The sequence below is a fragment of the Colletotrichum siamense genome, assembly GCF_013390195.1.
Source record: "Colletotrichum siamense strain Cg363 chromosome Unknown KSG_Cg363_contig05, whole genome shotgun sequence".
NCBI classification, from domain to species: Eukaryota; Fungi; Ascomycota; class Sordariomycetes; order Glomerellales; family Glomerellaceae; genus Colletotrichum; species Colletotrichum siamense.
In genome coordinates this window covers 4,142,184-4,166,273 of record NW_023501018.1, presented here as the reverse complement: position 1 = coordinate 4,166,273, position 24,090 = coordinate 4,142,184, and the positions used below count along the sequence as shown (strand labels likewise).

Sequence of the window (24,090 nt, the reverse complement as noted above, 5' to 3'; positions counted from 1 at the left end):
GGATCTTTTTACTATTTAGAGGTATTATTATATACTTATAAGCTGTTCTTTAGTACTATAAATAGCTTATTAGCGTATTAGTTAATATAAATCAGACTATTAATTAATAAATTAACTTAGATATATATTAATTATATATCCTTAGGCATAAGTAAAAACTCTATACGTAGTTTTTATAAGGCTTATAGCTTTTATTAGGCGGATTATCTATTTATCTAGGCTACCCCCTAGCAGCTAAGAAGCGTTATTTTAACCCCTATAATCTAACATATAACCTAACTAAGCAAAGTGAGGCTATTACTACTACCTAATCAATCAATCTAATATCCCTCAATTAAATTAAAATATTTAATATCTTATACTCTAGCTAATAAGAGGCCTTATATAAGCTGTCGCCCCACTTATAAGTATATCTAGCCTATAGGCATACGTGAGGGCATACGTAAAGGGCCCCTTTAGGGGGGGGGGGGCTTAAAGGTCCCTCTAAAGAGCCCTCTAAGAGGCCCTCCCTAAGAGGCCCTCTAAGGGGGGCTATAAGGGCCTATAAGAGGGCTTATAAGGCTATAGATATCCTCAAAATTACCTAATTAAGTAGTCTATATAACGTTATTTTATATAGTGATTAATTTATTTTATTTGTAAGTTAGCTAAATAATTAAAAACACTAAAAAAAAGAGCTAAGTTAATAAGTATAGAGGTTAAAATTACTTTAATTACCCTTATAGAGGCGCTAGCTGATACTTAATAATACTAACCCCCCTATAACTTTTAATAGCACTTTTATATAAATTTTAAGTTATAGGGGGGTTAGTATTATTAAGTGTTAGCTAGCACTTCTATAAGGGTAATTAAAGTAATTTTAACCCCTATACTTATTAACTTAGCTCTTTTTTTTAGTGTTTTTAATTATTTAGCTAACTTGTAAATAGCTAAATATTTCAATAGCACTTTTATATAAATTTCACATTTTATAAAGAATTCTTTTATAAATTTTTATATAACTAGGGATATATAAGAGGTCCCTCTTACTCTAACTACCCTCTATATATCTAACTACCTTTATTAACTACTACTCTATTAAACTATAATACTACTTTAAGTTCTACTAATAAGTTTTCTTATTTTAGATAGTTTAATTAGTTTATTTTATAATACTAATTATTAGTTATCTTATTATTTTTAAATATTTTAATAATATCTTTAAACTTATTAAATATTTTAAAAAGAGATAGATTATTATAGCTATATTAGTAGAAGATAATATATACTAATAAGTAATAGAAGAATAATATTTCTTTAAATTTATTATAATTCTAAAGAAAAAGGTATTTATTTTAAAACTTATAGATATTATCCTCTTTTTCTCTAATAAACTAAATAAAGCTATTACTACTTTTAAAGTAGTAGTTATAGAAATAATAAATATAGTATTATTTTAGTATTTTAGTATAATAGGTTATAATAGTATAAAGAGGGAGATATTTATCCCTTAGCGATTTACGCTCTCTTTATATACCCCTATAAGTAGCTATAGAGGTTTCTCTATAAAGCTTAAGCTATCCTAGCCCTTAATTATTCCCTATGAGAGTTATATAGTAGTTAATAAGGTGCACCTCTAGGCAGCAAACTACAGAAGAAAAGTTAAAAGAGAAGAAAGATTCATATAAATTTCACAACTTAGAAGTTAACTATAAGGGGCTAGCCCTTAGTTTATTCAACTTAAGGGTGCCTTAATTATAAGAATCTAAGCTAAAGAGGGGAGAGTTCTAAGAAGCCCCTTATATAGAGGAAAAACAAATATAAAGTAGTAATTAAGCGAACGTAGTCGCTAAGGGTAGAATTCTCCTAAGTCTATAGCACTACCTAGATATTAATAATAAGCGTAACCTATAATATATACCCCCCCCTCTAGCCCTTATATAAGTGTAGTTATAGTATAAGCTAAAGGTAGTTAGTATAAGCTATAAATAGGGCTAATATTATATTAATCTAGGCTACTAACTACTTTATACTCTATAAGTAAATAACGTAATAATAGGATTTTTTACGCTTAGTTTACTTCCTATTTTTCCTTCTCTTATTAACTTATATAGTAGTAAGTTAATTAATTAATTATAATATTATTTTAGTTAACTTTTTATTATTTTAATAGTATTTCTAGTATGCTTTTAGCTTATTATTTATATAAGTTAATTAGCTTTTAATCTTTATTAATTACTAATTTATTTAGATCTAATTAATCTACTCTCTCTACTTCTATAATAGCACTACTTATATAAAAATACCTACTTTTTCCCTATTATTTCACTATAATTAACTTAGTATAGCTTATTTTATTAGACTCTAACGTAGAGATAAAGTCTCCCTCTATTATTATTAATAGTACCTCACCCTCTAAGCGTTCTAAGTTTACTAACTTCTCTAACTATAAAAAGCTTATTCTTAAGGAGTTTAACCTCTTTAATAACCCCCTCTTCGCTTTAGAAAGTTAAGGTTTATATATTTATTTTAACTAGCCCCTCTCCCCCTACTTTATTATTAAAACGCTTATTTTTATATATTTCTATCTTATTCTTCTATTACTTTCTTAATATTTTACTAAAGCTTTTACTTATACTAGCTTATCTTTAGTAATATCCTTTTAGATAATACCTAAAAACCTCTCTATAAAGTCCTTTACCTAAAATATATATCTACTATAGCTAAAACTAAGAAGCTTAATAATATTATAGCTTACTATAATATCCTTAAGTAAAGTATATTATCTCTATATTTTAAACTTATTTTAAAACTAACTATTTCTTTAAGTAATATTACTTAATATATCTATTACTCTAATAAGTCTATTAAGTTAGCTTATATTAATATAAATATCTATCCTCTACTATTTTAATACTATAAAACTAATAATTTATTAAAGTAATAAAAGTATAATCTACTACTAAGAGGAGTTTACTTCTCTTAGTTATAACTATCTTACTTATTATAGTATTAATAAGGAGACCTTAATAAATCCTTATTACTTTACTATTCTAATAAAGTTATTAACTTTTTTATTAGCTTTTTATATAAATTAAAGCTTATATAAAGCTCTTCTATACTACCTCTATTTAGAGCTATAAAATCTATATTAAGGTTAAAAAGAAGTATATTACTAAAGTTACTATTAAAGCTATTACTAATACTAATACTTCCCTCACACTTTCTATTAATTCCCTAGCTACTCCTATTCTTAGCGCTCTTATTACTACCTCTACCTTAATATCTCTCTTAGTTAAGCTTAATAAAGCTTAGTTATACTATTTTACTTAAGCTTACTTAGATATAGCTAAAGTTCTCTATAAAGTTTATTATACCTTTATTCTACTCCTATTTTTAATATTCTAACTCTTTTTAGCTTATTAATATTACTACTACTACTTATACTAAATAGGGGGAATAAAAGGTTTATTTCTAAAGTTTTTATTTTATTTACTTATTTACTTATTTTAAGCTTATCTTAGCTTTATTATACCTTTCTATAGCTTTATACTATAATAAAGTCTTTTTACTACTCTTTATCTTTTTACTTATAAACTACTTTACTATTTTTCTCTTTATTCTATTTATACTTACTTATTATTATTTAACTATAACGCTATATATTAAGAGTTACTATTATTTTTATCTATAAAGCTATACTTTTCTTTAAACTTATCTACTACTTAGTTATCTTATAGGGATTATAAAGGTTCCTAAGTAAGCTAGCTATATCTTAACTACTTAATTAGTAATTTATAATATCTATTTCTATTTATATATTTCTATTATACTACTAGAATAAACTTAACCTCTTATTTATTTTCTCTATTTTTAAAAATAAGTAGTAGTTAGGGATTATTAACCTTTTAACCTAAAAATAAGTTATTTATAGTATATTATAATAAACTAATATAAAAATAGTTATAAACCTTACTTAAAACATTTAACTTAATTATAGTTAGTAAGATTACTCTAATTACTTTATACTTTAAATATAACTAATCTAACTTCTTATAAGGTTATTCTATATAGAAGTTTACTAATAATAATTAGACCTTATCGCCTACTTTATAGCGTTCTACTAGCATCTTTTTAGTATTTACTAATCGCTCTATTATTTATTAAGCTACTATAATAGTAGCTTAAGCTAACTTTATAGTTAACCTCAATTTACTAATAAACTTATTAGCAGCTAACTTATATAAGTTTATTAGCTTTAATATAAGCTAAATTACTAATATTAAGTTAATATAGTACCTATAAATAAAAAAGAACAAACTTACTCTTATTATAGCTATATTATAACTATTAATTACTAATTAAATAAATAGTAAGTAAACTTCTTAGTTATCTTAAGTAAAGTTAATTATTATCTATAAAACTACTTAGATCTCCTAGTTAAAGTGTTTAGTTACTCTATCTATCTATAAGTAGAAAGTAATACTTAAACGTTATTTAATCTTAATAAGTATATAGAATTATTACTAGAACTAACTTATTTAGTTACTACTTCTATTACTAATAATTAACTTTAATATATTATAGAACTAATAATAATAATTTATAAAGCGTTTTATATATATTTCTATATCTATTAATATTATCCCTTTTAATATTATTATCTTTAAAAGTCTATTAACTATTACTTAAAAGTATTTAGATTCTATTTTTACTATATATAAGAGATCTATTATAAAATCTATAGTAAAGTTATAGTATAGTTATTCTACTACTAATAATAGCTAAAGGAGTTTATATTTTATTTATTACTATATTATTCCCTAGCTATAGCTATTATAGTTCCTTATAAAATAATAGATAGCTATAAATTACTTTAGCTAGAAGTACTACTAAACTAAGATAGCTAGTATATTATTTTAGCTAAAGTAGCTTATTATTACTAAGTTATAATACTTCTAAATTAACTATATTTAGAAAGTATTCTATAAATAGTTTTTATCTATTAATCCTAATACTTAAATTTAGTCCTTAAATATTAATTAGTTAAGAGCGTTTATACTATACTTAGTAATTTATAGTTTTAAGCTTAACTAAGAGGGGAAACTTTAATCCCCCCTTTTTACTATAAAGTAAGCTCCTTAGTATTAATTATTACCTACTTACACTTTATTTTAAGTATACTAAAAAGCTAAGTCCTTAAATACTAATATTTTAAAGGCTTCTATAGGTATTAATCTATATATTTTTCCTAAAATAGAGTTAGGGATTATTTATATTACTTTTCTTTTTTCTTATTTATCCTCTTAACCTTTTAGAGCGTCTTATTTATAATATAAAAGCATATTAAATATAGCTATAAAGTAACCTAGTTAGTATTTTAAGAAGAAGTTATATCTTAAAAGCTATTCTACTTAATAACTTTAGCATTCTATTAAATATTACTTTTATATAAAATATTTAAGGCTTTTATAGTTAGTTAAGACCTTAAATCTAAAATAGTTTCTTAACTTTATATCTTATACACTTAAATATATAATTACTACTAATAGCTTCTTATTATAGATTAAGTAGTTATATTAAACTAAAGTTAGCTTTTATAAGTAAAAAGTAATAAAATATTATTACCCCTATAAGTCTTTTTAGGTTAATACTCCTCTTAATATAAACTTTAAGTAATCTATCTTAATAGTTATTAAAGCTTATAAGTTAAAGTAGTATAATACTAGCATAATCTAAAAGTAGTATTTAAGCGTTTAGAATATATCTTCTTATTCTTTACTTTAGATAAATAGGACTCCTTTCTTTATAAAGAAGGTAAAAAGCTTAATAACCTCTAAATACTTTAATATAAAGATTTAGTAATAATTAGTAAACCTAAAGAAACTTTATAGCTTTTTTATAGAAGTAAGCGCTTCCTATTTAATAATTACTTATACTTTCTCTATATTATAAGTAATACTTTCTCTTATTTTAAAGATAAACTTTATATATTTTACTATTTTTATAGAGAACTTATATTTTATTAAGTTAAAGTTAAAGCTAACTTCTTTAAACGCTTAAAAGACCTTATAAACCTTCTACTTATAGTTTACTTAAGAGCTACTACTATAAACTAATATATTATTAATATATACTATTATAAAATTATTAAAGAACTCTTAGAGTATACTATTAATATACTATTAGAATATTACTAAAGCTCTACTTAGCCTAAATAAGTAGACTAACTACTTAAAAAGCTTATATTATATATAAAAAGTAGTTTTCTCTTAATACCTTTCTATTATATAAATCTTATAGAAAGCTACTATAATATTTAGTTTAATATACTACTTTATTATACTAACTCTCTAAAAAGTTTCTTAGATTAAAAGTAAAAAGTAATAGTTTTATTTTATAATTATATTTAACGCTCTATAATTATAATAGAATTATAATCCTCTACTTAGTTTTTAGATAAAGAGGATTAGTATACCTATAAGTAACTTATTAGTTTAAATAAACCTCTTATTAAGTAAGTTAGTAAATATCTTTTTAAGTATTAATAACTCTTCCCTTAATATACTATAGAGAGAGCCTTAAAGTAAAGGTACTTTTTAGCTAGAAGTATTATAATTAAAGTAGATTTTATAATTTATACTAAAGTAACTTAAGGGTAGGAGATATAATTTAGTAGCTTCAAAAAGCTCTATAAATTCTTTATAAATATATTATAGTAATCTCTTAGAATAATCTTCTAGTTTCTTTACCTTAAGCGCTTTCTTAATATTTTTTAAGTTTATAGCTTATATCCTTACTACTACTTTAAATAGCTTATTCCTACTAACCTTTTAGTAAATTACTATAAATAAGGTAGTATTTAACTAATAAGCTTTTTAGATTTCCCTCACCCTTTAAAGCTCTTCTTATCCCTATAAGGTAACTATAACTCCTACCTTCCTATAGAATATATATTTCTCTATTATATTATAAATAATATTATTTTATTCTATTTATAGTTTCTCTAAGAAGAGGTTAGTATCTAACCCTCCTACTATATAAGTAAAAAGTTACTATATATAGCCCCTAATTTTAAAGTATAATATAGCTACTTCTTTTATAATAGTTTAAGCTAAATTATTAATAAAGCTTTATAATTATTATATTTAGTAGTTAATATATAGTAAATAGAAGTAGTAAGTATACTAATAGTCTATTATTATATAGATATTATAGCTATAATCTATTAAAGCGTTAATAAGAGTACCTTTATTAACTCTAACTACTAATATTATAGAAAACTTACTTATATTACATTCTAATTAAAACTATTTCTAACTAGCTTACTCTTCCTCTATTATCCCTAATACCTAATTTTATATTAAGGTTACTTATTTCCTAAGTTAGAAGTATTTTCTTCCTTCTTAATCTCTTCTAAATCTAAATATATTATTTCCTTAATAGCTTTTACTACTCTAAAGCTATCCTTTAACTTCTTAGTCTTTTAGTAGTCTTTCTATAAGTAGCTAACTTAATTATACTTAAAATAATAATATATTTCCTTATTAAGGTTTTTATTTATTTTTTTATATAAAGTATATACTAAACCTATTATCCTAATATCCCTATTTATATCTACTTTTAGAAGTAATAACTTTATTCTAAAGGTTTTAAGCTAGCGTAAAACGTTATAAATATAGTATAATCCTTCTAATTTCTATATAATATCTTATATAAAGTTTATATATTTAGTATATTTATAGGGGGTTAAATACTTAACTAGATAATTAAGAAGCTTATATAATAATACTTTATATAAATAATTAATCTAAACGCTATTTAGCTAAATTATACTACTTACTTCTATAATAATATATTTAAAATAAAGAAAGAATAAAATAAAAGCTTTATTATATTTTATTTTAAGCTCTAATAGTCTTCTAAAAGCTTTACTTTTTATATTTAAGTTACTATAAGTGCAATCTAAGTATATTAAAAAAATATCTAGCTTAAATAAGCTATTATTACTTCTTAAGCTATAGAAAGCTATAATTACTAGCTATACTTTAAGTTTTAAATAGGAGTTAATAAAATATTATACCTCTTAGTTACTTAAGTAGAAAGCTTAATTTATCTTAATTTTATTATATATTTATTATACTTATATAATATACTTATTATAGCTTCCCCTAAATTTAGGGGGGTTAAAAAGGAGCTTTAAGCGCTAAATACTACTTATTTCCTAAGTAATATCTAGTTTAGAGAGTAGTAGTAATATTAGTAGTAATACTAATAGAGTTATTATAAAGTTTAGTATTATTAATACTAATATATTATTAGTTATTATTATTTATATTAGATCTATAGCTAGCTTATTATTAATCTACTATAGGATTATTAGGTTATTAAGTTAGTTATTAAGCTTATTAATAGCTATATAAATTACTTTAAACACCTCCTTATTTACTAATATTAGTTTTAAGCTAGCTACTTCTAGCTTAATTAGCTCTATTTTCTACTTACTATCTATTACTCTATATAATTAGTAAAGTAAGCGTTTAAATTAAGCTTAGATATATAAAGAGCTAGCTTTTAGTTTATTTAACTTAGAGGTACTTTAATTATAAAAATCTAAGCTAAAGAGGGGAGAGTTCTAAGAAGCCCCTTATATAGAGGAAAAATAGGTATAGGGTAGTAGTTAAGTAAATATAGTTACTAAGGGCAGAATTCTCTTAGGTTTATAGTACCACTTAGATGTTAATAATAGGCGTAGCCTGTAATATCAACTCCCGTTTTCTTTGGACAGATAGCTTGAATCTTTCGCACAGTTGAATAGCACCCAGCGAATTTCGAGATAGTACCGAGCGTAATTATTGATTATTCAGACCAAATCATCACTCCCCCAATTCCTGTCCTCAAAAGGTGTGTCAGCTCTGCCCCCTTACAGCGGCCGAAGCACTTCAACCGAGGCATACTGACTGTCTCCTACAGCTCTCTAGAGCCGTCTGATTTTCGAGCCGAACTGAGGGAGAAAGGGTTTTGTGTCATCAAGGGGGCAATCCCAAAGGATCGAGCCAACGACTATCAGCACAAGGCTCACGACTGGCTCCTCTCATTCGGCAAAGGGCTCAAACTCGACGATCCTCAGACTTGGACGGAAAGCAACCTCCCGTTGACAAACAAAATTCGTGTATACCATGGCTACTGTGTTGCCCACGAGAAGTTCATGTGGGATGCCAGAATGGAACCCGGTGTTCTTGATGCCTTTAGCCGCCTATGGGGTACAGACGAGTTGCTCGTCAGTTTCGACTGCCTGAACATCACCCTCCCGAACCGACCTGATCTGCCGGCCAGAAAGGCATGGGAGCACATTGATCAGAGCCCGATGAAGCGCGGGGTTCATTGTGTTCAGGGAATCATCAATCTATCACCCAATGGCCCCGAGGATGGAGGTCTAGTAGTGTACCCAGGGTCCCACAAGCTTAATGACGAGTTCTTCGACACTCATCCCGACGTTGCCCTCCTGCCAAACAACAAAGACGTCTACCTCTTCTCCAAAGAGGAGTTGGCCTGGTTTGAAATTCGCGGACTGCGCCCGCACAAGGTGTGCGCCGATGTTGGCGACCTGATCATGTGGGATTCTCGAGTCATTCACTACGGCTCAGATCCTACACCCTCAGGAGACACAATCAGAACGGCCATCTACGGGACGTATCAGCCGGCGAGACTTGCGAGTCCGGAGCAGTTGGCGCTGAAGAAGAACAAGTTCGAGCACTTTGGCAGCACGACGCACTGGCCTTATGAACACATCACAGCTGGTCCTACCTACGCTATTCTGCCGGACGGAACAAGGGATCCTCATGATCGTGACGAGCCACTCGAGAAGCCGTACCTCACGGACAAGCTACTGAAGCTCGCGGGTGCCAGACCATATTAGTCGGTTCCGCCATGTTGAAGCCAATACCATCCACCATTGGGGTGTCGCTGGGGGGATTAGGAAGATCTAGCCTGAATCAAGGAGACTTTCGTTACGTTCGTTTGACTACAGCAACAACCTACCATTATCATCTTTTCTTTCCACGGTCGTCCAGTAAACAGAATGTAATACAAATTGTAAAGGTCTATCGTTATTACTATCATTATTTTTGGCATTATCATCATTGTCGCTGTCGTCGTCGTCGCTGAACTCGTCGTTATCTTTCCTCACTTTCTGCTAAAAATACAAACCTCTAATGACGTATCAAGTTCCTGGGAACGAACTACTTCCGATAGCATTGCGAATGCCAGTGTTCACTCCCGAAGTCAACGCGGAAGCAAATCAGCATAACGCCTGGAGACCGAAGTGCATGGAGTACAGGTCGCGCGCGCGTGGCCTTGGCTTATCTGGGTCAACCCCAGGAAACGCTGCGGGGTGGGTCTTGCGGGGAAATGAAAGGTGTCGGAGATGCCAAGTGAATTTAGTGGATCATCAGAAATATCCCGTCGTTTAAATCGATAGAGCGTCGGCTTATCGTGAAATCACAGGTGCATTACCCGTTGTCATTCTCGCCGAGACATCGCGAGTAAACCAAGCTCAACGATGCCAAAGGTTTGCCACTAATTGCAACTTGGGATAAGCAGAAGCAATGACCTATATTGTTCTTGATCGCATACACATTCACTCTGTCATTCTGTCTCGGTTTGCCATAGACAACAGTATCCACAACAATGGGCCTACTTGGTTTTGACGGGCCCCTTGGTCCGCTCCAGTTTTACAAGTCGAGCAAAGTCACGATTGCGCTGACTATTCTTGCATCGTGTGTTTTTTCAACGGTAAGTCTGACGTCAGCTACGCTCATTCTGGGCGAATACCGGTCCATTCCTGCTTGCAGTCATTTCTTGGGACTAACAGCTGAAACAGACAACGGGATACGACACTGCGCTCATGTGTGTCTCTACTTGCTCATCAGTTCTCAATACCAACTGACAACACAGAAACGGCATAAACATACTCCCCTCGTACAATGAGACTCTCAAACTTACCACTGCAACAAAATCTCTCAATGCTGCTGCCTCGTTCCTCGGTTGGGCAATTGTGGCGACATTCATGGGGCCAGTCGTGGACCGGGTCGGCCGGCGTACTGGTGTCTTGATTGATCTCTATTGTTCTGAAAATTATTGGTGTTGTCTTCATGACTGTCGCCCAAAATGTGGCTATGTTCGTCGTCGGGCGAATGATTCTAGGGGCTGGGTCAGGGACTTCCTCCATCGCATCATCGTCGTATGTTTTTGAGTTCATTCGCGTCTGCCCGAAATCGAGCATTGTTAGCTGACTTTGGGTTGTTCAGGTGGCTCGCGGAGACACTGCCCACAAAATACCGAGCCTCTGGCTTGACCTTTATCTTTACTATCTACTACGTTGGTCAGTATTTTCCCCTTTTACCTGATCAGTATTTGGCCGTCTGACAAATTCAGGCGCTCTCATAGCTGCTGGTGTCACGTACCGGACCTCCCAAATATCTGGCGAGTGGTCCTGGCGGCTGCCTTGCATGTTGCAGGCTGTCTTCAGCCTATTCTGCCTCGTCGTGCTTCTCTTTGTCCCAGAATCTCCCCGCTGGCTAGCTCATAAGGGCAGACTGCAAGACGCCTTGGCGTCAATTGCATCAACTCACAGCAATGGAGATCAAGATGATCCAGCTACACTGATACAGCACCGAGAGATTGTCGACATATTGGAGTGGGAGCGCTCGTCCGGCCAGAAGATGACGTATGCGGAGGTTTTCCGTACTCCAAGCTCGAGGAGACGTTTGATGCTAGCGGTTTCGATGGCAGTCCTTGCGATGTCGAGTGGTCAGAGCGCCCAAGCACCCAAGGGCGGCCTGTTGGTCTCGAGGCGATAAAGCTGACATCCGCCCAAGGTAACAACATTGTTTCGTATTACCTGGGAGACATGCTCACGAAGGCCGGGATCAGCAATTCACAGACACAGCTTCAGATTGTGAGTCTTAACCGTAATGCTCCAGCACAGCTTATCGTGTGGTTAACACTCGAGACAGAACATTGTTCTAAGCTCTTGGTGTCTTATCATTGCCTGTATCGGAACGTACCTCATGAACATCGCTGGCAGGAAGACAATGTGTCTGATCTCAGTCGGTTTCATGACAGCATTCCTTTTTCTGGTTGGTGCTCTGACGAAAGGTGGGTTGTCTCACGATGTTGCAGTGCCTCAAATATCGGCAAGAGTCTAATCATACGTCCTGTAGTCTACGGGGGCGGTGAGAATACTTCAGGTGTTTACGCAACTGTGGGTTCTGTCTTCCTATTCCAAGGAAGCTACGCGATTGGCATCACCCCGCTTACAGTCCTCTATCCACCCGAGGTGCTCAATTATTCAATTCGGAGCAATGGAATGGCAGCCTGGACGTTCGCAATCACATGTGGCGGGTAAGTTCTTCCTACCGCGAAGTTGACAGCATGGATGTTTTACTAACCCGAGAACAGTCTATTCAGTGTTTTTGTCTGGCCCTTTGCTCTTGCTGCCATCGGTTGGAAGACTTACATGATCAACGCTGGATGGGATGCCGTTCAATTCGCCTTTGTGGCGTATTTCTGGATCGAGACAAAGGGACTTACCCTGGAAGAAATCAATGCCAAGTTTGATGCACTGCATGAGACAGACAGTTATGGCACTGAGGGTTTGAGCCGAAGCGGCATGGTTCTTGAGGGGGTTGCAAAAACGACAAGCATAGACGCGGCTAGCTCTGTCAAATTGCAGAAAGACGGCAGCAAAACCGCCACTGATAATCTTTAAACAAACAGTCAGAGGAAGGCGAAGCGGTCTTGCATTATGGGCATGTATTACAGAGAACTCTGTTCGGGTATGGTTGTCGATGTTTGGGAGGATATGTTCAGATTGACGGATGGAATCGAATTTGGGATTCTCGAAACGTCCTTCACTGTTCTTAACTATTCTATTATTCTCCTTTGAAGGTGGAAACATATGTATAAGTAAGTATTCACATACCCATCCGAATGTGGTTGTGTGGTTGAAGAGGGCGACCTTGAGCATTCCATTGTATTGCATTCTCTTGGGTTGAGGCGTATGTGACATTTCTCTTCCAAGACGCACTACCCGCAGCGAAGCCACTATTCATCGCATCAATTTGTCTCAAGAGAGAAAAAAGTCATTGAAATTCCATGGGATTATAAGAAACAAGTATCAGGCAGTGCAGGAGCCCTGATTGAGAAGCCATCCAAGACCAAGCATTCTATCGTTCCGGAACTTTTCACACATTAAATGACTTGGGTACAGATACCAGAATACATGAGGAAGACCCGAGTACATGTCCAATTTGGTTTTGAGGCCATGTTCGTGCCTCAAAACCCGTTCGTAGACCAGCCCATCATCTCTTTGAATGTCAGCTCCACAAACCTGGAAGTATGTCGGCGGAAGAGCCTCATGCCCGGTGCTCCAATTCAGCGGGTTCCAGAAATCCGATTCAATGTCTGGAGCAACAGCTGCTCGGAACACAGCTGTTGTCTTCTTTGACAAACCGGTCTTGCCGTCGTTGTCATCATTGCTTCGATACCAACACTTATACTTGGTCGGGACGGCATCTGGCTGCACAATGGACGTTGCATTAAGATACACGCCGTTCAGAGAAGGTGACAATGATTGATCTCGGGCCATGTGAGATAATGCTGCAGCCATTTGGCCACCGGAGGAGGTGCCGCCCAGGACAAATCCCTTGGTCAAATCTGCCCCAAGGACTTCAGCGTTTTCGGTTAACTTCATCATGGATCATTTGGGTCAGCCAAAGGACACATAGACACGGGCGACGGTAGCGAGGTTGACGTACCCAATGTAAAGCGTCCCAACAATCTTCATACGCCACTGGAAACTTAGCCTCGGGTGAGAGCCGGTAATCGAGGCTCAATGATACGCAACCATGAGCCTTTGTCGCCTCAATGCAAGCCGTTGCCTCCATCTCGGCAGATCCAAATAGGAAGCCCCCGCCATGGATCAGAACAACCGCAGGTGCCTCAAGCGCGGTGGTCAACTTTGGTCTGAAGACTAGAGCACGTCCCGTTGTGCCGTCTCGGCGCGGAATGAGAATCTCACTGAATGACACTTCGTTTTTGGCGGCCTCCAAAAAGGTCAACATGTCTCGGGTCATTCCCTCCACCCATGCTTCCCGAATGGATGTGAGTTTGGAGACATCGACAGGAGGAAATCTTCTCGAGACATTATCCTGGATCATCTGGCCCTTAGGTCAGTGAAGTAGCAAATACTACGAGCCTCCGTTGCCTACCTGACGAAGTTCATCGTCAACTAAGCCCCAGTAATGCCATGAGCCGGGGTCGTCGATGTTAGCAAACATCTCGGGTTGCTTTTCGTGGTGCATTATTGTCGGCTCAAAAAGTCAAGTGGGCCGGCAGCTTGCAAATCGGACCTGGTTTTGTTCCATTTCGTTCGCCAGCCGGAACAAAATAATACACATCGTTATGGGTCTTGAGGCTCACGAGCGTCTTGGGCTCAGATTTGCCCTAACTCACCTCAAGTGTGCCTCCTGAAGTGCTGCCTGATCTCTGAACCCCAAACGGCTGGCTGTCGAAGAACAGAGTTAGTCGTGTTATGACCAACTACGCACATCCATGTAAACGACGGCGTATTCATTGGACACCCTTCCCCGCCCACATCCCGCGGGTATGGTGCGTCGTTCCCGCGGATGCAGGGAGCAAAAAGGTTCCTATCAGTCGGGCCAGTCCTAAACTTCGCATTCGTAAACGACGGGGTATTCTGGGGCGCGGAAAACCAGGGTGAGATCCGACCCTATCACCCCGGATGACAGATACGAGATAGCCGACATCTGTTTGCCTGGCGGAGGCTTGTCAACTCCATCAACCAGAGTGAACCCCAGCTAGACGAAAGCCTTCAGACAACTGGGTCGCAACAGGCAGTGCCTCAGCTGAAGTCTGACACAAAAAGTCACAATTACTGCTGCAGCTGCCGCAATGGGCCGTAGGACCACTGCATGCCAGAGGTGCAAGTCCATCAAGGCCCTTTGCACACGGGAGCTCCCTTGCACCCGTTGCCGCCGGTTATCACTCGCATGCTCCTATGACGCGAGCTCGGGGGGCCGGCTCACGGCTCTGCCCCATGTCGACAAAGGTGGCAAGAAGAAGGCAAAGCACCGCAAGTCTGCGACGGGTTGTTTGAATTGCCGGAAAAGGCGCAAGAAATGCGACGAAAAGACACCTACTTGCACCGATTGCAAACGATTGGGCTTTGAATGCAACTGGCCGACATCCGAGGCTGGTGAAAGTCGCGACAGCCACTCTGACCCAAACCACAGCCCACCTCTGCTGTCGAGTAGTGATGTGCTTGTCAGCAGTCCAGACCTGTTCCAAGAATGGGCCGACGTCGATGTTCCGGATGGCAGCCATCCGTCTTCTCAGTTGACCTCGTTCTCTAATTGGCTTTCACTTATAGAATCGGATGATCGCCTCGAGACGAGAAAGGCTGCGGCTCTCGCAAATAGCACAGCCCTTGTGGGCTTAGGCATGCCATGCGCCAGCGATGATGAGCTGGGTTTGGCTACATTCCTTCCATCCACAGCTCTCAATAACCTGACTGGAGTAACGCCACAAGTGTTGAAGAGCTGGACGATCGTGGAGAGGCACTTGCTGAACCATTTCCTTTAGACTGTGGCTCGCGTGCTGGCAGTCGTAGATGATCGCTTCAACCCATTTCTACGTGTCATCGTGCCCATGGCACTCGAGCAACCGGCGATGCGCCACGCGCTAGTAACCTTATCTGCCAGTCACCTGTCGCAAGTCTACCCAGACTTTCAACACGACCTATTCGTTCACAGGAGTCAGACATTACAAGCACTGATGGCCGAGCTGGACGACCACCGAGAAGGCTCCGTGTGGCCACTCGCTGCGACGTTGCTGCTTTGTCTGGCGGAGGTAAGTGCTGTAAATCTGGAGTTATCCTACCGGGACTGACAGTATCTAGGTATGTCTCGGAGATTCAAGAAGATGGCTGTTCCATCTCCATGGAGCTAGATCTCTTCTGCTCGAGGCCAATACACTATCAGGGCCAATGCATGCACTCATCGAGATATACAACTATCTGGCGTGCATGGCATCAATCACCTCCGACAACGCTCCTGAAATATTCGGTCGTTGTCTAACGAAGTCTGACACTAACCCAAAAGCAACAAATGAGCATATAATACATCCTCTCTTTGGCATTTCGGTCGACTTATACGAAACACTTACACAAATCAACAAACTTGCTTCTCGTCAGGTTCATGGAAATCTCACCGACTTTCAATCAGAAGCTAGAGAAATTGAACTAAGACTTCAAAGTTGGCAGCCGCCGCCCGTGGAGGATTCTCGACAATTGACCGAGGCCAGAGCGGTTGGTTTTGCTCTACAATGGGCCATCATCATGCGTCTTCTGCAGGTAACGAAGCGGATGCATAACGGAGATGCACAGATGAGGAAAGGGTCAGACAACATACTTTCGGCGCTTTCGCTCATACGTCCAGGCTCCGAAATGGAGGCCCGTATGCTTTTCCCGCTTTTCATGGCCGGAGTCTGCAGCATGACGAAAGCAAGCCGCTTGACAGTTGAGTACAGGCTTAATGCTATGGAAACCACAATTGGATTCGGAAATATCTTTGTAGCCCATCGCCTCTTGGATGAAGTTTGGAGACTGTCCAATCAGCATGAATTTGTGAACTGGGAGGAGCTCAAGGAAAGGAAGTATCCAGGTCTCGTTCTCTTTTAGCATATCAATCCCCGAGAGGGCTTTCACAAAATGCGTTCTAAAATTTTCAAAAGCGGTAAGCTCAAATACAAGCAAGCCAAATTGAGCGTTTCAATATTCCTAAATTCGGTCGTTTTCGTACGATTTGGGTCGATGCATCAAGTCAAATTATTGGGGCCTTGCTTTGCGAGCACGCAGGCCTAGTACTACGGACGATAGAGACGATAGAGACGATAGAGATAATGAGAAGTTCAACAAAAAGGACAACGATAGTATGGAAGATGAAGTACGACTTAATGATTGTGTACTTCGCCCGTTTGACTTGGAACATGTTCCCTGGGAGCAAAGCTTATCGCGCTTACTTCGCCATCTTTGGCATCCGACGGGATGTAACCTTCTACGATACGAACGGTTCGAAGGTCATTGGAATATGGTCGCAGTGCAGCGGATAAAGATAGGAACACGGATCCGGGCCGCGAACGCGGTCGAATCGGGTGTTCGTAAGCATCCCCCGGCTCCGAGACGACGACCCATTTATCCCGTCGTTTAGATGATAATCAACTTTTGCCGCGTAGATATATCTTTCCCCTCGACTCTCAAGCCAACTTCTACGATTCCCACTGCGGCATGAAACGTGACAAGCCAGAACCGACAATCAATTCAATTCAACATGAAGACTATAAAATCCTGCAAGGCAGAGTTCCCCAAGCCCGCGAGGCGAATCGCTGGACAACGGCAGGATGTCTGGTTGGTTAGCTCTCGCTTCTTTTCGGACAAACACGAAGCTGACTTTTGGAAAAGGACCACCATCAATGATGCTGCCGCTAGGTCGATGGTTTGTAGTCGTAATAGTTCGTCTGGGGAACATCTCTGACAAGCACTGCAGGTCAAGCCGGTAGTCAATATGGGCCAGGGTTTTTTGTGTGCCAAGCCCTTCTCTATGACACCATGAGTAGAATCTAATACCAGTATCAGCGGTTACAACCCTCCGCAGTTCATCATGGACGCGGCAAAAGAAGCAGTTACGAAAGTAGACTCGAATCAGTATTCGCCAACAACAGGAAGACCGTCACTTAAGCGCGCCATAGCGGAGTCGTACTCTGAGGCTTTACAGACTAAGATTAACCCAGACACGGAAGTGGCTATCACGACGGGAGCCAATGAAGGTATGAATCTAACCGTGCCGGCAGCGGACAGCTATTGAAATGGAGGTACCAAGACACGGCGCTAATTTCTTCTCAAACTCGCTAGGCATGTTATGTGCCTTCCTCGCATTCGTAGACGATGGCGATGAGGTCATCGTATTTGAACCGTTCTTTGACCAGTAAATCAGCCACATCGAAATGGCGGGTGGAAAGGTGCGATATGTGCCTCTCAACCCGCCCAGGAGCGGAAATCACACCACGTCTTCGTCAGCCGCCTGGGCTGTGGACATGGAGAAGCTGCGGGACACAATCAGTCCACGAACTCGAATGATCGTCATCAACACTCCCCACAATCCAGTGGGTAAAGTGTTCTCCCGCAGCGAACTTGAGGAAATCAGCCAGCTTTGCGTTGAGAATAACATCATCATACTGTCCGACGAGGTGTACGACAGCCTTCACTACGTCCCTGTTACACGCGTCGCCACTCTTTCGCAGCAAGTTCGCGACTTGACACTCACTGTCGGTTCAGCTGGGAAAAGCTTCTACGCGACAGGCTGGAGGATTGGTTTCCTCATCGGCCCCCAGCACCTCATCAAACACGTGAGCGCCGCACACACTAGAGTGTGTTACTCGAGCCCAAGCCCGTTACAGGAGGCTTGTGCTACCGGCTATACGCTGGCGGGGGTAAATGGATTCTGGGAGGAGTCGCGCAGCAGCATGCAAGGCAAGATCAAGCGGTTCGTCGAGGTTTGTGACGAGCTTGGGTTGCCATACTCCGATCCGGAGGGCGGCTATTTCGTCTTGGTCAACTTTTCAAAGGTCAAGATCCCCGACTCATATGAATTTCCAGCACATGTCGCTTCCCGCCCCCGAGATTTCAAGTTGAGTTGGTTTCTTATCATGGAGCTGGGAATCGCAGCTATACCTCCTACCGAGTTTTATCTTCCGGATAATGCATCTTTGGCGGAGAACTATTTGAGATTCGCAATGTGTAAGGAGGATTCGGTGTTGGAAGATGCAAAAGGTCGTCTCCGTGGTCTCAAGAAGTATATTGATCCGTAGAGGCATCTGCGTGAAGTAGGATCGGGCTACTATGACAGTATAACATGTTTGTTACATTCAGGTAGACTGCAGGAGAATTCAGACTTCAAGAACGTACGCTGTTGTCGCTCGACCCACTACGCTGTTTTTACCTCGAGTCTCATAAACTATAGCATTATTCAGCCTCAAGTTACGTCTTTATGGTTGGGACCAATTCATGAGTTTTGCTATCCAGGCTAATATTCGTAGGTGACTGGGTGGGTAGTAGGTACAAGCGATAATGGGACGACGACGAAGACGACAATAGGGACAGGGTGAGGGATAGGTAGAGGGAGAGCAAGGACAACAAAGACAACAGGTACGACAAAGACGATAGGAGTAATCAGGATCATAGGGGGGATAAGCCATTTAATACAAATTATCTGGCCAGTGAGCTAGAAGTATGCGTCTAAATAGCAAGGCCCATCTTTATAGCTTCTTTTTGAAATGTTATCCTTATTGCAGGTATTGTTATAATTGCCGCTACTCCTCTTATCCTTTTTATTGTATTTATCATAATGCTCGTCCTTGCTTTTGTCGTCATCACTGTCATAGTATGTGCGACGCATGAAGCTTCGGAGAGTTCAGAGACCTTGCTGGGTAGGACACCAATTCCCACGTGCTCCCGCCCAAGTCTCTATTATACATACCTACTATCAACTTCCAAGGTATGAAAACCTCAGGCTAACAAATCTTTTATCAACCTTGAGTTTGAGATTTTGGGGCTTCTCTGATTTAATTCATGGACATATCTGCTTGCAACTTCAGTGGGCTATGTGACTTCAGCCGGTCGATCTCTTCGACATTGGCCGAACTCCTATATGGGTCATACCAACGGCGCTCTGCCAACGCCATGTTCCTCTGCACCTTCAGCCTATCGTCCCTGATTTTGTCGGGAATCCCGCGCCCCCCACCTTCGAGGTTCCATCCATGCAGGGTGGTGTCAAAGAACGCCCGTGTTCGCCTTGTATCTCAGGTGCCATGTCAGATCCCAAGCATCACCGTCGGATGGGCGAATAGCCGACGATTTTCTAGTATCTCGCAGCTTGCAGCACCATCGAAAAGTCAAATCCCAAAATTGTTCTTGGGACCTCCAAAGAGGCATGACTCAAGGTTATTGTTGGCACCTCCAGCGAAGAACAACTTCAAGTTGTTGAATCCGCCGCTAGCATGCATGAAAGATGTGGATGTCTATAACGGCAAATGCATACCAACCTACACGTGGCCAAACTTGCATCCCCTCATCCATGGCATTCGGCATCACCAGCTATTCGCCTTCTCTTCAGAAGTTGCCGACTTATGTTCACGACCTGGGAATGAGCTATGTGCGAGGGCCCGTAACGCTCGTCTCATCATGAATAACATAATACCGGAGATGCCAACAGATGCAGTGACGCCTTACTGCATATGGTATCCCGATATAGCCACAGAAGAGACGTATCGCGAACTATCTCGGCGCTATCCAAGAATGCGGTACCAGGTCGGAAGAGCTTGTGCAGTTGCAGGCTATAATAAACTATTCGACGAGCTGCAACTGCTTCCAGACGTCTCCATTGCGGAAGAGGCTGAAGACAACAACAACGCCTACATCCGAGATGCTATCATAAGCAAGCCAGCGAGGTACGCAGTTATGAACGACTACACCAGGACCATCGATATAGATGAACCGAGAGCCGGCGCGTGCCTTAACGGTGACACTGCGGTCAGGTCATCTCTCGAAAAGAAGCGTCCTCATGGCCACGATACAGAAGAACGTGACTTTCTCGAATATTCCTCTCATTACTTCGACATCCAAGAGGACCGCCACGTACGCCCCGAGCATTGGCGAGGCCCTGAGCATACGGTTCTACAAAGCCAGTATGCGGACCTGATTTACAAGCCACTGCCCCGTGATCTACCACCTATCAACAAGGATATCGTCATCATTATGGCTGCTTGGGACGGGAACATTGATCGCTATTCACGGTTAAGGCGCCCGCAACCTGTTGAAAACGAGATCTCGGCCGTCATTCGCGGAGCATACCATCATACTCCCTTTGCGAGGTGGCTTGAAACCTGCCTAGAAGACCTTTTCCCTGACGAGTCGGAAAGCGTGCTAGTTCGACAAGCCATAAACGCCCGTTTTATCATGAATAATGATCTGTACAGGATAGACAGGTTTACACACGGAGATAGCCTTCCTGAATTCTTCTGGTGGCCTCATTGCCCACATCCAATAACGCTACGGGAGTTTGCATGGCGGCGGCCCGATATGACGCATCAGATTGCTCTTGCATGTATCGCTGGCGAATACCGAGAGCTGTTTGACGAGTTGGCGGTCAATTTGAAGCCAACAGCTGAGATGTGGGGGGTTGCTCAACAATGTCCAGACGAGTATTATCGAGAGCAGGTCAAGAAATGCGCACACGCCCAGGGAGTAACGTTGTACAGAATTTTCTCGGCAGGAAGCCACAGATATCTTGGACGTATAAAGGAAATGTACAGAACGAGCTATCTCGTGCATTTACCCAAAGAGCTCCACAATACACCTGACGAACACGACGAGGACTGGGAGGAATGGCACCACCCAGCGGGTGAACTGTTCAATTATCACATGCATTCTCAAATCGCGGATTGGCAAACCTTCATAAGCGCAAAGGATGATGCTATAGAATTGTTGGGAAACACAGACGGATGTTTCTATCACTCATCTGCAGACGATCTTAGACGACGTTCAGAGCCGGGCCCTGAGCCACCTTTTCCGAAGAAGTTCGACTCAGATGAGGACGACACAGACGAGGACGACATATACACATGGTAGCGCAATCTGCAAAAAGGGTCTCGATATCTAGGTAGGTATGGGGTTTTCACTGAAAAATCGAATAAGGGCTGCATATTTCCATAAAGTCTTGAGCTATTCGCGGCACAATGGAGATAGAGGCGGGAGCGATGACGGGTGCGCTGAGAAGGACATGGGGAATGACGGGAAGAACGTCACGGTTGAGAAGGAAGGGGGACATGCGACGAGATCCATATGAAGAAACTGGGCAGTAATCATTTCCAAAGCTCCCCTCGAAGACAACACTCTCCACAGATACCATGATACACAATGAATACACTCACTCAACTCACTGCACATTGAAGGCCCAACGACCGAACATCTGGCATTCCCACAATTAGGGCTTGAGCTAGAGAATCGCCGGCCCAGGCCTCGCCGGTTGTCCGGTTCACAATCGAACAAGATCGAGAAAAGGCCTCTCCAGGAACTACGTCGTGTCATGAACAGCCGATAAGACATTATCGTTGCTGCAACTTGCACATTGGGAATGTTTCACGAGTGGAAGAAATTTCGCAAATTCTTCTGATACCTCTCTCCTCCAATTTTCCAACGCCGTTTCTGTCCCTCGTAAACATGGGTATCTCATGTTCCAACGGGCGCTGGGGGCCAAAAATTGTCGCGTGCCGTCAACCCCATCGAAGCGATCGTCTCGGGCTCCGCGAAGTTTCTTCAAATTTTTCCGCGTCAATTTTTGGCAGCACACCGCAAGGACCTCCTGTCGATCGGTCAGGATTCTTTGACGAGGGAAGCGAGAGACGACTTGCCAAATTAACAGCAATCTGGGATGGCCCTGCAGCGTCATTTAGACGGTTCCAGACCGTGGCTCGGGGTGAGCGCACGCCACATGTGGCGCGTGGGGGAGTTTGCGAGATAACGGTGCGAGGTTGAGTCAGGGACTTGTCGTGAATCTCGGCGGTCCCGAAATAGCTCGGGTGGCATGTTGAGATATAAGACTATGACGATGGAAACAATTGACGGGACTGAAATATCCAGCAAACTCGAGCTTCAGCACTTAATAATATCGAATCTATTAATTCAGACTTTGTCGTCACCTCAATCTTCGTCATGGTTTCCGCAACAGTTTTGTTCACAATTGCGTAAGTGGCTAACAAACCCACGATCGTGTTCGATTCCCAGCTTACAAGTCATAGCGCGTGCATCGCCGGCTCAGCAGCGTCCATCGCAGACTGCGTCGGAGAGAACTACGCCGGCGTCTGCATGGATGCCGGCGCTCCTGGTCTCGCCCACGACGGACTTACACAGAGCTGCTGCCAACCTCCCCACGGCTCAACGTACAATGACGGTCCCGGAGTATTTGTAGGTTTGCCCTTTTCGGAATTTCCCAGAAAGCCGTGTAACTAACATCTTTCCCTGCAGTGCTGCGTACGAGGAACCGAAGAAAACATCAAATACCTGCAGGCATGCTGCTCAGGCAGCGGCCAGAGAGACGTCATTTTCAACCACGCCGGAAACCTTTGAATTCTGAAAGATTACATCTTAAAAACATGAATGCACAAGCGGGCTGGGCTGGGATAAACAAAAGTTTTCGATTTTCAGGGATATAGACAAAAATCGGGTTCTCACGACATAGACAAAAGTTGATTCATTTCAAATCATTGGTAGACAAAAGTTTGTTAGAAAGGGGAAAAAAGGATGGACAAAAGCTTTCACTTTTGCTAAGATAGACATGATACCATCTTCACACCTGACTCTGTTGCCCTGAGGTTTGACATGTGTGAATGTTTCGTGTGTCTGGGTATTTCTCAGGCAATTGCTGACCTCTTTACGGCATAAGCAACGACGACGATAGCAACGAAGATACCAATAAGGACGAAAGCAACGCCGACAGCAGATACCAACAACAGCAACAAAAACTAAAGTAACAAAGGCGAATTGATAAAGTAAGCCCCAGCTACTCACAGGTCATCCCAGCTCAAAACAAATCGCACGAGTATTCAAACACTATAGAATTCCATCAAATGAACACTTGCCCTTACATCACCAACTCCAAGAAACCCCAACGCGAGCTACAGATTTGCACATGAAGCCCGTCCTGCATACTCAATCCAGCCTTTTCATCTGACAACATCCACAGCGAGAGATTCTTGTTTTGTTGAGAAAGGGGGCCAGTGCCACGCAGCGGCCTGAAAAGCCGACGTTACGAGCAGCAAGCACCCTCCAAAATCCGAACAATCGCAACTCCCAACTCCGAAAAGCCTCACCTTGTTTTTTTTGTTTTCCATCCCATGAAGGTGCATATCACGAGATGCCCGTTGTGCAGATGACAGGACGACGTCTCACCAATGTCGCATCTCCCGAAGCTTTGG

General features: G+C 40.0%; 6 protein-coding genes across 6 annotated transcripts; 5 read left to right on the top strand and 1 right to left on the bottom strand.

The window, feature by feature from the left end:
• Positions 1–9,202: 9,202 nt before the first annotated feature.
• Positions 9,203–9,898, top strand: CGCS363_v008686 (uncharacterized protein; the record flags this gene model as incomplete). Its single annotated transcript, XM_036640535.1, has 1 exon — positions 9,203–9,898. The coding sequence occupies one exon, from the start codon at positions 9,203–9,205 to the stop codon at positions 9,896–9,898; it is 696 nt and encodes a 231-aa protein (XP_036494549.1).
• A 1,234-nt stretch (positions 9,899–11,132) lies between these two features.
• On the top strand, positions 11,133–12,751 carry CGCS363_v008685 (Lactose permease; the record flags this gene model as incomplete). Its single annotated transcript, XM_036640534.1, has 7 exons — positions 11,133–11,221; positions 11,289–11,362; positions 11,416–11,790; positions 11,859–11,938; positions 11,997–12,138; positions 12,204–12,384; positions 12,442–12,751. 7 exons carry the CDS (start codon positions 11,133–11,135, stop codon positions 12,749–12,751), a joined length of 1,251 nt encoding a protein of 416 aa, XP_036494548.1.
• Positions 12,752–13,343: 592 nt separating this feature from the next.
• On the bottom strand, positions 13,344–14,345 carry CGCS363_v008684 (AB hydrolase superfamily protein; the record flags this gene model as incomplete). The annotated part of the gene is made up of 4 exons (XM_036640533.1): positions 13,344–13,349; positions 13,373–13,729; positions 13,800–14,201; positions 14,253–14,345. The coding sequence occupies 4 exons, from the start codon at positions 14,343–14,345 to the stop codon at positions 13,344–13,346; spliced, it is 858 nt and encodes a 285-aa protein (XP_036494547.1).
• Positions 14,346–17,390: 3,045 nt separating this feature from the next.
• Positions 17,391–17,924, top strand: CGCS363_v008683 (putative aminotransferase; the record flags this gene model as incomplete). Its single annotated transcript, XM_036640532.1, has 4 exons — positions 17,391–17,467; positions 17,522–17,555; positions 17,607–17,641; positions 17,696–17,924. The coding sequence occupies 4 exons, from the start codon at positions 17,391–17,393 to the stop codon at positions 17,922–17,924; spliced, it is 375 nt and encodes a 124-aa protein (XP_036494546.1).
• Positions 17,925–20,299: 2,375 nt separating this feature from the next.
• Positions 20,300–21,745, top strand: CGCS363_v008682 (uncharacterized protein; the record flags this gene model as incomplete). Its single annotated transcript, XM_036640531.1, has 1 exon — positions 20,300–21,745. One exon carries the CDS (start codon positions 20,300–20,302, stop codon positions 21,743–21,745), a length of 1,446 nt encoding a protein of 481 aa, XP_036494545.1.
• Positions 21,746–22,828: 1,083 nt separating this feature from the next.
• On the top strand, positions 22,829–23,242 carry CGCS363_v008681 (uncharacterized protein; the record flags this gene model as incomplete). The annotated part of the gene is made up of 3 exons (XM_036640530.1): positions 22,829–22,860; positions 22,915–23,080; positions 23,141–23,242. 3 exons carry the CDS (start codon positions 22,829–22,831, stop codon positions 23,240–23,242), a joined length of 300 nt encoding a protein of 99 aa, XP_036494544.1.
• Between the last annotated feature and the right edge of the window lie 848 nt (positions 23,243–24,090).